The sequence below is a fragment of the Neovison vison genome, chromosome 12, assembly GCF_020171115.1.
Source record: "Neovison vison isolate M4711 chromosome 12, ASM_NN_V1, whole genome shotgun sequence".
Lineage (NCBI taxonomy): Eukaryota > Metazoa > Chordata > Mammalia > Carnivora > Mustelidae > Neogale > Neogale vison.
Window position 1 is genome coordinate 138,577,065 of NC_058102.1, and position 15,331 is coordinate 138,592,395.

The 15,331-nt window shown below is 44.0% G+C and overlaps 1 protein-coding gene across 10 annotated transcripts in view; it reads right to left on the reverse strand.

Moving 5' to 3' along the window:
- The window catches only part of CELF2 (CUGBP Elav-like family member 2), an 810,060-nt gene that overhangs the window by 290,024 nt on the left and 504,705 nt on the right, over positions 1-15,331 (reverse strand). For 3 of the 10 annotated variants that reach the window (XM_044227895.1, XM_044227893.1, XM_044227894.1), the window contains exon 1: positions 3,710-3,843. The exons of 6 other annotated variants lie outside the window; for them this stretch is intronic. In XM_044227895.1, coding sequence (XP_044083830.1) covers positions 3,710-3,783 — 74 coding nt within the window. In that variant the 5' untranslated portion in view covers positions 3,784-3,843. Of the gene's footprint in view, positions 1-3,169; positions 3,190-3,709; positions 3,844-15,331 lie in introns of those variants that run through there. One more of the 10 variants, XM_044227899.1, reaches the window with a different exon arrangement.

Here is a 15,331-nt window from a genome sequence, read left to right on the forward strand (position 1 = left end):
GAGTGTGAGTTTGAATTAAATAAGGAAGTCAATCCTGACAAGTGCTATGTTATTTCCTACAATGGGTCAACCATTCTCATGTGGCACAATTTTGGTTTCCTGATAAAAACTGATGTCGAATATTTAATTCACAGTTCTCTCCTCCCTCCCCAACAATGTGCAAACTGGCTTTTATATAACACATGCACAAGCCAAGCACAGCTTTGCTGTTTACTGTCTCTGAGGCATGGGGCAAGCACAGAACCTCCTTAAGCATGACCTGTACAATGGGTATAATATGCCCCCTGCAGATCTATCGTCAAGGTTAGAGACAGATAAATTAAGGTTAGAGACAGATAAATCAAGTGCCTTGGTGCGCAGTAGGTGTTCAATTAAAGACTCATGTTATTGTCATTTAAGGAGGTAAAGGAAGAACGCAGTAATTGCCTTGCCTCTGAGAACTGGCCACATTGCCCCCCTAAAAATGTTCTTAATCTATAAAATGAGGAGGTTTGACCAGATGCAGATGGTCTCTAAAGCCCCTTTCAACCTGAACAATGAAAGTCCCTTAGAACCACCTTCCATTTTAACTGGACACTGACGGACATTTTTCCAGTTATCTTAACTTGGGAGGACTTCATCATCAAAAATGGTGAATTCACCAAGTTGATGGATTTACACTCAGGCTAACTCTTTTCATTTCCAACAAGGTTACTGACTGAAAGTGAGAAAAAAAAAAAATGCATGTTAATTTATTGCTAGCTTCTTGGTGTCTTATTCTAACATCACAGATGATGATAATTTTAAAGCTGCATTTGTATGTTTTTTCCACCTGCAATTTGTCATTTCCAAGACATTATTCTTAGATTTTTCTGTTTAAAAATTCAAAAACATCTAAAACCTCCGAATACCTACATGATCACTAAAAAGGTTAAACAAAGGAAACCCTCATCTCTACCCCTGTTCCAAAATGCCCCAGTTTAAAATAACGTTTTTGAACTCAGTACCTATTTCTATTTTCATTATGCTTTGCTGCAAACGATAGTCTCCAGCCACACAAAGACAAAACATTAGTGGTTAAGATTATTTAAAAGGTCTATTTCCATTTACAGTTTCGACCCTGAATGCTTAAAAAAACCAAGACTTTGCAGCATAGGTCCTAACAATTCAGACCCACCACAGAGGCTTAAACTGGATGGCTCGTGGGGCCATCAAGCATAATAATTCATCTGAAAAACTATTTGTTCATCTGCCTTGAGGACTCAAACATATTACATCTTGCAAACTTATGTAATATATTCTTGTGGGAGAACGCCATTGAAAATATGTCCTACTGCTTTAGAAAAATCAACACCAGAAAAGCCCCTCTGCTTATTTAAGTTCCTTTTAGGAACAGGCCAACATGGAGCCGACTGCAATTTAGTCCAAATGACAATATACCATATGTGACAACCAGTCCCCAAAACAATAACTCCGCACAGCTATCTTCTCAACCGCATGCATATGGCGATCAGATACACTGCTAGGTTGGTTTCCAACATCTTCAGCTTGTCATATGCCCTCCCACACACCTCTGTTCCCCAAAGACAGTCTCCAATGTGAGTTAATTACAAACTATTTTGGAAAACATGCTACAGTGCTCTCGGGACTAAGACAACAGAAGAGCTATCTCAGAAACAAATATTTACAAAACCTCTATTTTTCTGTTCCAAAAGAAAGTTCAATTAAGCGATAGTTGACGGCACTGAAAACAATGGGAGTTTAGTTCCAAAAGATACCGTTTGGAAACAACAAGCATGTACAAGAGAAGTAGGGTAGAAGTTACGTTAAGGTTTGCACAGGAGACTCCGTGACTGAGATACAAAAGCTCTATTCAGAGCAAACAGTTTGAAAAAGCCACATTCATCCACCAAACGAAAAGCACAAGTGACAGTTTCATAATTCATAATTTAACTGACAAGCGTCAGCATCTTTGGGAGACCATTAACATATTAAATTCTCAGAGCATTCATTAGCTATATTATAATCACCTAAGTAGCAGGTGACCATAAGTTCACAATCAAGCCAATTTCTTTCCCCCCACACTCCTTCAGAGAGCAGAAAATACAAAACTTTCAATAGCAAACGTACAAATATTACACATCTATACAGACTACATCTGACTACCTATATCTATATCTATATCTATCTATCTATCTATATTCAGGGGGACAGGACCGAGATCCTGCAAAACAAGTATCATGGGAATCTTAGTAATCAAGATAAATTTCCCACAGAAAACTGCCAAAAGGAAATTCAATATTTTAATTTACGTTATCTGATTATCTTAGTTGGGACAATGAACCTGATCGTGTGTGCAAGCAAGTCCACATTCTTCATATCGACTGGAAGGGCAACTGCACTGAACAGATTCTATGCTTGCCTTCCCCATTTTTTTTTTTTTTTTTTTTTTTTTTGTAATCCTAGGGGCTCAAATAATTGGCCACTGCGGAGTTTCTCAAAAATCTCTCAAACTCATAGCATTTAGCATGCTAGAAAATGAATCTAGCACCAAAGGGGAAAGTTAGTTGCCAGAGAAATGGATCATAAAGCTCTGAATGGCCTACGGATTGCAAAGGGTATAGTAAGGTGTCAGAGAGAATATGGATGTGAAATCGTAAGGCGGGTAGAAGAGGAAACATTTTGTAAGTACTCTTCCCAAGGATAACAGTCCCTCTTTGCACTAGATCATCGGCCGTCCAGACTCACTAGCAGACGCCTTGCCTGGTAAGAGAGAATTTTACACATTCCCAGTCTAAAATGGACACAGACCTTTCCGACCCGCTCTGGCAATCCCTGCAGGTTTGTTTTTCATAACACGACTTAACGCTATGGACCTCATAGCGCCTGAGCTGATAAGACAAACTTTCCTGTCAAGACTAACGAGCCAGATAAAAATTAGATCCACTTTCCTCCGAAATCCCAGCTCTTGACTTCTCCCAATAAACTCTCCACCCTTGTTTGACGACACGCAAAACCACCAGAATCACATTAATTATTAAATTACAGACCGCATATCAGACCAACCACCATGATTACGTAAAAATTACCTCCAATTTCTGCAACCGAGTACACCGGGCTATTTTAATGCTTTGTAATTATCCATCCAACTCCCCTCCCTCCCCCCCTTTTCCACCGTCTTCTCTCCTACCACCAGAGAGGAGTCTTCGCAAATCGAAGTCAGAGGAGCGGGTCATTTGGTGAGAAGGGATCTTTAAATGGGCCGCGAGAGCCCCATCAGCCCCGCATTTCAGATGACACGAGCGTGCACGCGCACACCCCGCCCCGCTCGCCGCGCCCCGCCGGCCGGACCCCCGGACCCCGCGTCGGGCTCGCCGCTCCTCACCTGGTCCCCCGCTCGCCGCTCCCCGCCTGGAGCCCGCGCCCAGCCTGCCGCCCGTCGCCCCGACCCCGGTCCCCGCTCGCCGCTCCCCCACCCCGACCCCGGTCCCCGCGCCCCGCTCGCCGGCTCCCGCACCCCGACCCCGGTCCCCGCGCGGCCCGGCGCCGCACGTCCGGACACTCGCGCCCCGCGCCGCCTCCGAAGCCCCAGGGCAGGCGGCCGGCCCCGAGCCGCCGCCCGCTCTCGTCCTCCCCGGGGGTTCGGGGGAGGAGACCCGGCGGCAGCCGCCCGGCCGAGGGCGCGGGGGAGAGCGGCCACGCGTGCCCGGGTGCGGGGGCTCCCACTCACATTCTGTCGGGAACGAGCAGGCGGCCCTCGACCATCATGTCCGGGAGGAAATCCAGCTTGAAGGCAGAAGTCATGTTCTCGGCGCGCGCGCTGCGCTGCGCTCGGGCGGCGGGGGGCGGCTGTGCGCGCGTCCGAGCGGCCGCGGGCGGCGCGAGACGGGCAGGGACAGGTGCGCGCGGCCTCCCGGCGGCGGCCGCCCGAGCCGGCACTTGTCACATCCTCTCCCCTCCCGCTCTCCGCCAATCCCCTCCGAAAGCCAGCGCCCCGGCGACGGTCTGCGGAGCGCCAGGTGCGGGGAGCGGAGGCGGAGCTCCGCGCCCGCCGCGCCGCCGCTTAACCCCTGCGGGCCCGCCCGCCCGGCCCCCGGAGGGAGGGACCCGCCCGAGGCCGGCGGCCGGGGAAGCTGAGCTCACCAGCTTTAAAAATAGCCCGACTTTCCGAGGGCCCCCAGCCTGCAGCAAGGCAAACTAGTTCAGCACGCTGACTCGGGCCAGTGGCGCTCGATCCCCTGATTCCACGGCGCCTGGCACGGCGCCCGAACGACCGCTCTAGGAGACTGAGTGCCACCCGATTGCCAGCGCCCAGTTCCCATGCCCGGCAAGAGCCAGCTCCCAAGCCCGAGGGACACGGAACCCCCTGGAGTGTTCGCTGAGACGCTTTTCTGGGCGATCTGCTCGCCCGGGTATGAACTAACAATAACAACCGATACAGCATTCGTGGCTAGCCCAAGTACGTCTCAGATAATGGCCCAAGTGACATTTAGGCACTTAGCCCAATGCTTTAGGGACAAAGAGGACTCAATCTCCACACAATTACATCGCCTTTGTATCCTCTCCACAACGAAGACAAGTTGGGAGAATGTGAATGGCAGTAACCACGTTTTCTTTTAAGAAGAAATAAAATCTGTCATTTTTCTAGGATTTCATAAAACTACCGAAAACCAACGGTGACTTTATTGAAAGGCTGTGAGATCTATAACGTAGTGGACGTGAAACTTAAACACCCATTTTAAGATTTGCAACTATTTACTAATAGGGCTTGAGAAGGGCCAAAATCTCACAAATGAAGAGAAGCAGGCAGTTTAATTTTCCCAAGTGATTTGCAAAATTCTCGAATGTTAAGTAAATGGTGGCATTCTCACTCATTCCTGTCGTTGTTTGGTTATTAGGATGAAACCAAACATCTCACAATGTCACAAGTACCTAAAACTTCTCATAGTTCATGTGCAAAGCAGCAACATTAATTGCTTACCAGAAGTTTCGAGTTTGCCTCTTTCTGGTAATCACTTTTATTTTTCACACCTGGCGATATAGTCGCGGTAATCAGGGGGTTAAGCAATTAAGTCACGTGTGTAGTCAGATATATCAGGTGTGAGATGTTATCAAACACAATAACATGGAGAAAAGATCTACTCTCACCAACTTCCTGGGGGATGAGAAAACTGACCATCTTTGGAGATGATGAAAGAAAAGAAGTATTTATATACCAATTTTAAATCCAGGCTTGATGGACTGAGCGCTATGAAGTAACAGGCCTGGAGTATTCAATTAAGTCCATACATACTTAATGGACTCGATTTCCTTCTTCAGCTGAACCATATATCTGGTTTTAGCCAAGATGGTTCTAATTCCAAGGCCAATGTAGGGCTAGGACTAACCTTCATTTGAAAATACTGCCTTTCTGAGGAACAAGGTCTCGGTACCTATACGGAATTGAAAAACAGATACAATAAAATGAATTCTTGGATCCAAAGTACCCCAACTTTTCCCGATAGCACTAATTTCCATTTATTCTCTAGCTCTGCTACCACAGGCTGCCTTTGAAATTATAAGAATTTTGTTGGTCTTTCAATAATCTTAATAAAGTAATTAACTGGATAAATGAGACCAACCTTGTCAGTTCTTGGTTTTCATAAATTATTTATATGAATCCCAAATGTATATAATGAGCTGACTGTATAACAAATTTATTTTAAGAATGAACAGAACTGGCCTCTAGAACAGAAGCAAAACACAAGCACGTTAGTCAAAGGGAGAAATATTTCCAAAAAGCTACATATCTACATTCTATAAGGTAGAAGAAGCTTCATTAACATGTACACTTCTGAAATATTTATTTTCTCTTTAATTGCATGTGAATTAGTTGGGAGAAGCTGTAGGGAAGCCTTCTTACTGACTTAAGCCTTCTCAGCAGTTTGTTAAATTCTAGCCTCAAATCCCTTGAGGCAATAGTGGATTCCAAGCAGCTTTTAATCATACTATGAGGAGGGTGAAGTAGTGTGTAAGTAGGTCATAGAGACAGAATTACAAGTGCATAGGTTATTGCCTTATTTAACAACTACCGCATACCCGAGTTTTCAAAGCACATTTGCTTTTGCCATTTAAAGTTCGAAGCAAAACCAGGGTCGGATACAAAAAGAAAACTCACTCTTACGTTGGATACCGTGACAATGCGAACCAAGGAATGCTTATGGATGGCAGCTGAGTTTAAACAGTTTGGCTGCCAAATACACAAATACTACAGTGATTGTACAGGTACCTGATGTAGGTGCCAAAAAGAAACAACACACACACACACACACACACACACACCCATAGGGTGTTGTTTCCATGATCACAGCACATGCACAATAGCCCTTTTAAAAAAATATCAATTTCAAAAGCTCTTGAGTCTAAAAACGAAAACAAAACAAAAACACCCAACCAAATATCACCTGATGAAAGGCATAAATTTCTCGTTTCACTGCTTTGGCAGAAGGGAACAACAAAATCTAAAAACAACTCAATGGGGCCCCTTTTTTAATTTTCATGCAGTAATGAACCACCAGGTATCATGTTTTGGCAGTCAGTTTTTTGGCAGACAGCTCCACTGGGCCGCTGGTGAACACTTGGGTTCAATGGAGCTATTTTATATCCAAGGATCTTATCAACAGCCCTGAAACGGGATGAGGCCCTCGGTGGGGCCCTCTCGTGGACTTGACCTGGTTGGGGACACCAGTGTGTGCCGCCATCACTGGGGACTGGTCTGTTGGGAACAATGAAGGTTCCTCCTGGTTTTCACTTCACTGTAGAAAACCCTTAACCTCTTCCCTAGGCCCATCCCCCTACCTTCCCTAATTGTCTTTTTTTTTTTTTAATCAACTTGCTATTCATTTCCCAAACAAAAGGCAATTCAAGAATTGGAAGCACTTCAAGGGAAAGTTTCTGAATGACCTCATTTTATATGAGGCCTTCTAAGGCAATGGGGGGGGGGTACTGTGCTGCTTCAGCAAGCCTTCCCCCCTCCTCGTGCCTCATCTCAAACTGAGTTTTCTCCAATGGTCATTGTTTGAGCACTGAATGATCACTGCCATTAAAACATAACAAAACAAAACAAAACAAAAAACGCACAAACTCTCAATAGTAACAGCATGCTAATAAAATGTATTTGTGCTCAATAGTAACAGCATGCTAATAAAATGTAATAAAATGTAAAATGTATTTGTGCAGAGTACGCACTGAGACAACCAGAAGAATCCTATCCCTGTCACCCCACTCCATCAATGAACCAGAATACAGTCCCTTGATTAGAGAGCTTTCAATATTTTCACACAAAGTTCACAACCATAACTTAGAGATGGGTGCTTGAGACACGGTGATTGGTATTTATAAGCAAACAATTATTCTTTCCCTACAGACCACCTTGTCTATTTTATGACAAGTTTCCAGTTTTTAATAGTTCCCACACACGACGTCACACATTGCAATCTCTTTAAAAGCATCAGTCCTGCTCTGTTTACTCAAAAAGCCTCCTTCACAAAAGGGTCTCTCTCCCACCCCCTCCACTTCTGGTTCACCATTACAAACTGGAATCCAAAACATCTTTCCCCATCACAGTTTCAAATTCAAATGTTATTAACATAGCTGTTTTAGCTTAGGAAAAAAAAAAAAAAAAAGCCTAATGTGCTCAGAGCCATTTGGAGCAAGAAATACAGGCCCTGTGAGGGGATTTCCCATCATTTCTAGCCAATAAATTTGAAATCCACATGAATTTTAAGTACCTGAGAGAGTATCTGACTTTGTGGCCATGTGTTTGTTCTTGGCTTACTCCAGTTTCATTAGTAACTTGCAAACATAAACAATGGTGTTTTTCATGTGCTTAAAAAAACCCAAACAGATCCTTACGTGATACATTTAAATATATTTTTTCTTCATCCCATAAGGTATCCCTTAAAAATACCTTTATCATGAATTATAAATTTAAAACGATCACTTTATTATTCATTAACCCCCTCCCAGCCCCTCTTTTCAATCGAAAGCTTCTGGAATGGTGACTTTGTCACATCCCTGAAAGGACTTAAATAAAATTAAATGCCAATAAAGATGAAGCAGTTATTAAAGTCTTATTTTACATTTTTACGGGAATTTTAAGTAGTCACTCTCCCTCGAGAACAGCTGCTACTGGCTTTTTGCAATCTTGTGTTTTTCTGAATCTGTTTTTAATAAAGCAAAAATACATAATGGCGAATTTAACTTCCTTCTGAAGAGGTCCTCAAAATGAAGATGGTTCTCTGTATACATACCTTCGTGCTCCGAAATGAGACGCCCCTCTAGAGTTTCCAGAAGCTTCCATTCCAAGGGGATGAAATGTTAACACCGCGGGTCTGTCAGACCCAGAGCCCAGCCAGCTCATCACTTCTCTCTCCACCTTGGCCTTCCCCTTGCCTTTCTCCATGATACCGGCGCTGCCTTCTTTTTGTTCCCCCTCTTAGCTTCCTCTCTCAGATGGCAGCCAGACAATGCCAGAAGCTTCCCCCTACAGCTGCATGTCTGAGGAGGCAGGTGACTATCAAAGTGAAGGGAGTTGCGGTTGGTTGCTTAATCTGCACGTTTGCCTCGCCTTGACCAGAGCTGGTTTGTGAACTGGGAACAGCTGTCTTGGAGTGAGCCAGGGGATTCCTTTCCAGACATGACCAGAGGGCGGGAGGGGGTGGATGCAAGTCTGTGTGTCCCATGAAGTGAGGACACAGGACATGAACATGGAGAAGAGTGAAGAAACAGTGGGCAGAGGAAAAAGGTCTAGTGTGTTGCTCTGCACACGAAGGCCCTCAGTGAAAACCTCTGGAGGAATGTTCCATTGGCTTCCGGAAGATCCCGAGATGGGTCGGACCACACCAGGTACCCTTATCTGGTGCCAGGCTGGCGGCAGGAACAAAATTTATACCCATCAGCACGAGGCGTTTAATTCTCTGGCAATGTGCCCTCCAACATCCCCCCCTCCCAACCCCTACAAAAGATTGTCCCCGATTGGCCACAAGTTCTCATCTTACTGTCATGTGTTGTTCCATGAAAAAAGGAGAGATTTCTGCTTGATGAAATGCAACAGCTGAGCCCAACAGCTGGGTGGGTACAGCAGTGGGGCAGACATGAGGTCCACAGAGAGAGAGAGAGAGCAGCAACAGGTGCCGGGGTGGGGGGCGCGGGGACAAGGAAATGCGAGTCTGAGACCTTGGGGTGGGGCTGTCTGAGGCAGATCTTGGCAACCGTCCAGACCTCAGCTGGAGAGGCAGCCCCAGAGGTACGACAGCCCCATGTGCCCGAACGTCTCTCTCTTTTTTTCCCTAAACAAATACATCTGGAAGAAGAATGAAGACGAAGAGGGCCAAATCTCGGGTTTCTGTAAAACAAAACACAAGAATCCGCTTTGCCCACAATGATGACGGGTCGCCGTCACAGAGCCTTGGTTACCAGGACCAGAAACCACCTGATAGGGTGTGTGCAGGTCACACTCTTGAAGGCAAATGCTACTTTCCAACTGAGTGGAAAAGGTGAGAAGATTTAAGAACCAAACCTGTTTGATTCCGCATCTGATTCTGTCAAAGAGTTGATGACGGACACGGGGAACGCGTCCTTTGATGTACTGATTCATCAGCTAGACCTCTGTCATGGGCATGGCCATCGTTTCCTCGTAGAGACAAATGGCCGAAAAATCAAAGTCCACCATGATCCTCAAATAAAAGGTGCAATGTGCTAACCTAATTATTACTACAGCAATTACATAACAAAGCTATTAAAATGACATGTAGGTTGAAAACACATTAAGGTTTTGAGTACAGGAAATTTATTTTTTCCCTATAATATGGTTCAAATCTCTAGCCATTTTTAGCTTATGATAGAAGTTTTTGAAAATCCCAGATGACTCTTTATTTAAATTTGCTTTTGATTCTAATTCCCCTAAAGTCCATTACAGGCAAATATTTTTTTTTTCTTCTGCTTAAAAGAACTACCCTAAGTCTTCGTGAACAGGTGACTAAGCTATCTTCCCAAGCTAAGTGGAATGTGTCCTATCCTATCTTATCTCCACTGCTGAGTGTAAACCTTTATGTTACCCCATAGTTCAGTCTCAAGATGCTTTGGAGGCTAATAGGTACATTTGTCCTATTTTGTAGGAATATGGCAAGGTTAGGGAGCAGGAGAGGTGTGAAAGACTTTGGGTCTGGGGAAGAAAGGAGAGGGAGTTAAGGATCTTGCTTTGCTTTGTTTTAATAGCAGGACAGTTATCCTTCTCACTCATTCTTACTGCACAGGCCAGTTCAACTCCCAGTCCTCTGCCTCAAACCCTGATACCTTTCTACTTGCTATGCTTCCTCCGTTTGATGACTGTTGTCAGTTTCTAGATGTCTGGAACTATGTCTCAGATTGACTTCAATATATACTTGTGCCGTATGATTGGTTATGATTGCCATCGGACAGGTGTTGGCCCCACTGACGGACCAAAAGTTACATTTCAACTTCATAATGTTTCAAAATTCTCTCTTTTTTTCTGCCAACGCCTATTCCCACTGTAGAGCTTAAGGCCCGAGGAAAGCAAGGCGAAGCATGCTTGAATTCAAAGACCTCATGAACTAGAAGGCAGATGAGTGAGGACAGAAGGGGAGTCATTAGAAGCCAGAAGCAAACACCACTGCGAGTTTTCCTTTCGTGTTCATTATTTTTTTCTTACGGTACCACTTCCTCGGTGGCAAAACCCTGAGGCACGTGCAAGTCAAAGGCCGTGGTGCAAATGTAGCAAGAGAGGAACAGATGACTTTAAAGTGTCAGAGAGCCAACACTTAGGCTTTCAGTTTAGCAGGGAAGGAGTCTGGCGGAGTCCTGAGTTCAAGTCCCTCCCTTACAGGCTGTGGGCCTGCAGAACTGTTACCTTTCTCTGTCTCAGTTTCTCATCTTTAAAATGATGGAAACATGTCTACCCGTCACTCTCGGATGTTTGTGAGGATTAACGTATATAAAAATTTTAAAACCCACCCGATGTAGTGCCAGGCATCGACTGTTAATAAATTTTGGTTTCATTCCTTACTTCCAATCATAATCTCCCCCATACCACCCAATCCCGCTCAACCCAATCTTTGTTTCAACCTGGAACTGGCAGGTAGAAAGGAAAAGAGAAAGCCATTTCTACTCCTATTGTTCTGACAGTATTAAAGTTCCACTGACACCTTCCATTGTGAGGGCCAACAGCCTAAACCAGAGGGAAGGGGAAGCTTGTGGTTTACAGAGAGCGGGCCCTGAGCATCCTGGGGCTTGGGGTGAGGTCTCGATCCCTTTCCATCGGGTCAGTTTCCAAAGAGGGTCCAAATGAATCCTAATTGCTGGAACGTACCACGCCTCTTACCACTGACTCTGGGAGTTTTCATTTCCAGAGACGTTTCCTGGATCGCTTCTGAATGAATGGGTAAGCCAGTTCACAGAGTCCAAAAGCAATTTTTTTCTTTTTCTTTTTTTTAACCCATTGCAGCTGCAAGCTTTCTCAAGAGAGGGATTAAAAAAGCCAGGTGTCGTAGGTGTATCATTGCTACAACTTTCAATCTCAAGCCCTCCTAAGTTTGTCAAGCTGAATGATTTTCTGGGAGAGATCCTAGTTTTTCTTGTTCTCGGAGGGCATCCTGGTAAGTTGTGTCTTACAAGCTCCAGTGATTCACCCTGATCCCAAGCAGCCAGTCGCGGGTGGATCCTTGGAATGGGCTGAGGTAACAGCCCAAGCCGCCCTGGTAATACATGTCATTCCGGGCTGGTGTCACCTCCTCCCCACCGACGCCATTTCCTGTTAACCGTGATGGTCTTGACATATAAAAAAATGCACTGAGATCAGTCAGCGCCAGAGAAAAAAGCGACAGAGCCGCGAAACATACCTGTGCGTGATAATCCCTAACGACACTGCACGGAACAGAAGGTTGGGTGTGGGAACAAAGGGTACCTCATCCCAAATTAGGGTTAACAAGCACTTTTCAGAGTTGAGTGGAGGTACACACACACACACACACACACACACACACACTCTTACGTGTATGCCTAGCTTCCGTGTCACTGCCATCTCTGTAGACTGCTACCGTGTGATCGGAAAGGTGCTGCGGCCCCTGGACACCCCATTTCCGTTCTTAATGGGCAACACATTAAAGCCTCACATATGCTTTCCTTCCTCTGACACCCTCCCCCCAATGTCAGTTAAGAAAATGCCACGAACTTCAGTCTTCTCCAAACCACTGCCTTGGTCTTACCTTACCAGAACAAAAGTCACCGTGAGTTCAGAAAAACTCCCAGAGCCAATAACCATCGGAGAAGCAACAGTTTTAGGGAGGGGGGAAACCCGCCCCTCTCCACCAACGCCCCCGGGAATTACCAAAGAGTGGAAAGAAATGCAGTGACGGCTGACGAAGGCGAACCAAGGCATTCCTGCGCCACAGAACGGACCATAACTTTCTCCTGCTGGAAAAGGTTCAGAGAAACGCTACGGGGCTGGGAACGTGCCCATGAATGAACTGCGTCTTGTTAATGACTTTACAGACCTCGCCATTTGAGAAATGAAGTTGGGCATTTCTTATTTCCCCACTGCCACAGTTACACCAGCTCAGGGGATGGTTTTCATCTATAAATTCTGGCCCCTTAAGCCCAGAACCACCATCTCCACATAACCCTCCTCCTTCTGCACTTTACCTGTCCTGGGCGTTTCCAGGGCGGAGCGCAATGAACTTTCCATCAGTCACATTTTCACCTAATTAACCCCCCTGATGACAATAATTGGTATTGAATCATTCCGTGAATGACTTCCTAGGTATGCACGCACAATCTGCACTTGCCATCAAGTTCAAGATAAGAATATTAATCAAATGCTCTTTGTTTTTCAGCCCCAAAGGGGTATCTTTGCAACAGCACACACTCCTATTTTAAAAAAGAAAAAAAAAATGTGAGGTTTCATCTGAACAAATAAAAGAGCATTAATACGTGGAGCTTACAGATCTCGGTCTGTGTTCAGCCGAACACAGCTGTGTGAGTATTCCCAAGGCTCGTGTGTGAAGGGACTCTGGGCACAATCGTTACTCTATTGAAAGAAGCCATTTTCCCAGTTTGAATCTTTTGCTATTCCTTTTCTGCAAGTCGAGGCTTAGAATTAAAATTTACTTTGACATTTGTTTAGGTCACTGTGGGGGGGGGATCATCCCACATGGAGGCTAATGGCAGGATACAGATTACATATCTTCTTACTGCTGTGCAATTAGATGCAAACAAGTTTGCCAACTTCAGGCCTCATACCGTCCCCATGAGGCTAAAGGAAAAGATACCCGCAAGCTGGACACAGGAATGGGGGTCCCCAAATTCCAAAAGCTGGTGATCGATCAAACCACAGGAGAAGCAAAGTGAGAAAGGATCTCCCTTGTTCTTGGACCTAATTATGACCACCCAGGGATTAAAGTGAATGAATGACGGGTAAATAATTGTAATAGAGTCAAAAAATTCAACATGGAGGCTTCCAAGTTATTTTCTTATTTCAGTGTGCTACCGACAAGCAGCTAGGGAGCACAGAGGACTACTTTTCTCCCAAACCACAAAAAATTGCTTTGCAGCCTTTGTTTGGAATAAAAATCTCCCATGAAAGCAGAATCGAGGGGTGCTGGTAACAGTGGGCTTCAGATATAAAGCTTCGCCAATTACCTTTTATGAGCTCATCCTAAAAGCAATTATTGGCATACCCGATGGAATGAGCAGTCCAGATCCCATCGGAAGTAAGAGAACATATTAAGTATGCATTTAAAATCCACTCTATTCACAATGGATAACTTTTGAAATATTATTCTACTACAAATACCTTTTGGGTCCGCCCAGGCTCTGAATATACTGGCAACAGACAATTTACACTTGAGAGTGCAATTTATTTAGCCTGAAACATTAATTTTAATAGTTCTGAATTAGATATTTCAAAACATTTCACCTTAAGTTAAAAAAATTAAAATGCATGTCCAAACTCTAAACAATAGTTAATGTTCCCTAACTGTGTTTTTTATGCGGAATGCTTTTTGCTCCTTATTTACTGACAGCATCCCTAACTTGAACCACAGTACAATTCAAGAGGAAATATTTGTAACTAAATATTAAAAAAAATTTTTTTTTTGCCCTTTAAGATGATTCCCTTTTGTGTTTAAAAGTTAGGTCCTTAACCTTCCTTTGTACATTTATGAATATTTTTCAATATTTTGCTGTGGCACGAACAACCAATTAAGCCAGACACTCAAGTGTTAGATAAGAGAAATTCTTTAAAGAAACCAACCTTAGGAAGATGATTTTCATGTAAATCAACGGCCACTGAGAATTCTAGGACCAGTTCTTTTACATTAAGCAGGAGAGTAAGAATGGTTTCAATATTTGAGAAGTTTGAAACAGATTTTCCCCATTTCCTCTTTTTGAACTGTTTTCACCTTAGAAACCAGTGCTTCTTTTATAAAATCAAGATTTCTGAAGACATGAGAAATGTTTGCTGTGCATAAAAATGCATTTGATGAGCACATAACCATATATCAACAATCAATTTGTTCCACAGAGACCTTGAACTTAATAACTTAAATAGGTTATGGAACAGTAGTTTATGACCAATATTCTAAGGGCAAAAGTTCTCACGTGTCCTTGAATTTCCAAACCATCTATCTACCTGGATGCCAAAAGAGGAAAAAGAGGCTAGAAATGACAATTTACTTAAATATCAAAAATATGTCCCTTAACTTCTCTTTCCTGCTATGTTCCGGGAGTCCACCAAACAGGCAAATTTAAAATCCTCCAGCATTAAACACTGTAGAGGCATGTCTGATAACAAGGTATTTGCCAGAATGATAATGGTATTACAAGCAGTCTCAATCAATACATTGCTTTCTGTAGTTAACAGAGAGGTAAGCAATAAATCTCTAACTTAATCCAACCAACATCGCTGCAAAATGCAAAAAGCTCTATGAATGGTAGATATTAAATTTTTTTTAAAGCACAAAACCACAAACAAGCCGCTCTAAAAGCTCTTCATTCTGTAGAGTCTATACAAACAAGATTAAAGCAGATAAAAAGGGTGTTGAGAAAGGAAAAAAAAAAAAAAAAAGCCCCAGACATGCATTAAGCTAGTTTGACAGCTCCATTGTTCAACCGGTCCCATTGTCAGACCCAAAGATGTATTCAGTGCTACAATGTCTGCTAGCAAATAAACAAAAGACTACATTTTTCAAAGCAGGATGCCAATTCCATCATAATTCTTTCTCTGCTTCCCAAAAGGTCAGTGGTGGCTCATTCTTGGTATGTGATCGAACCCTAACACAGAAGCAGGAGACAAATA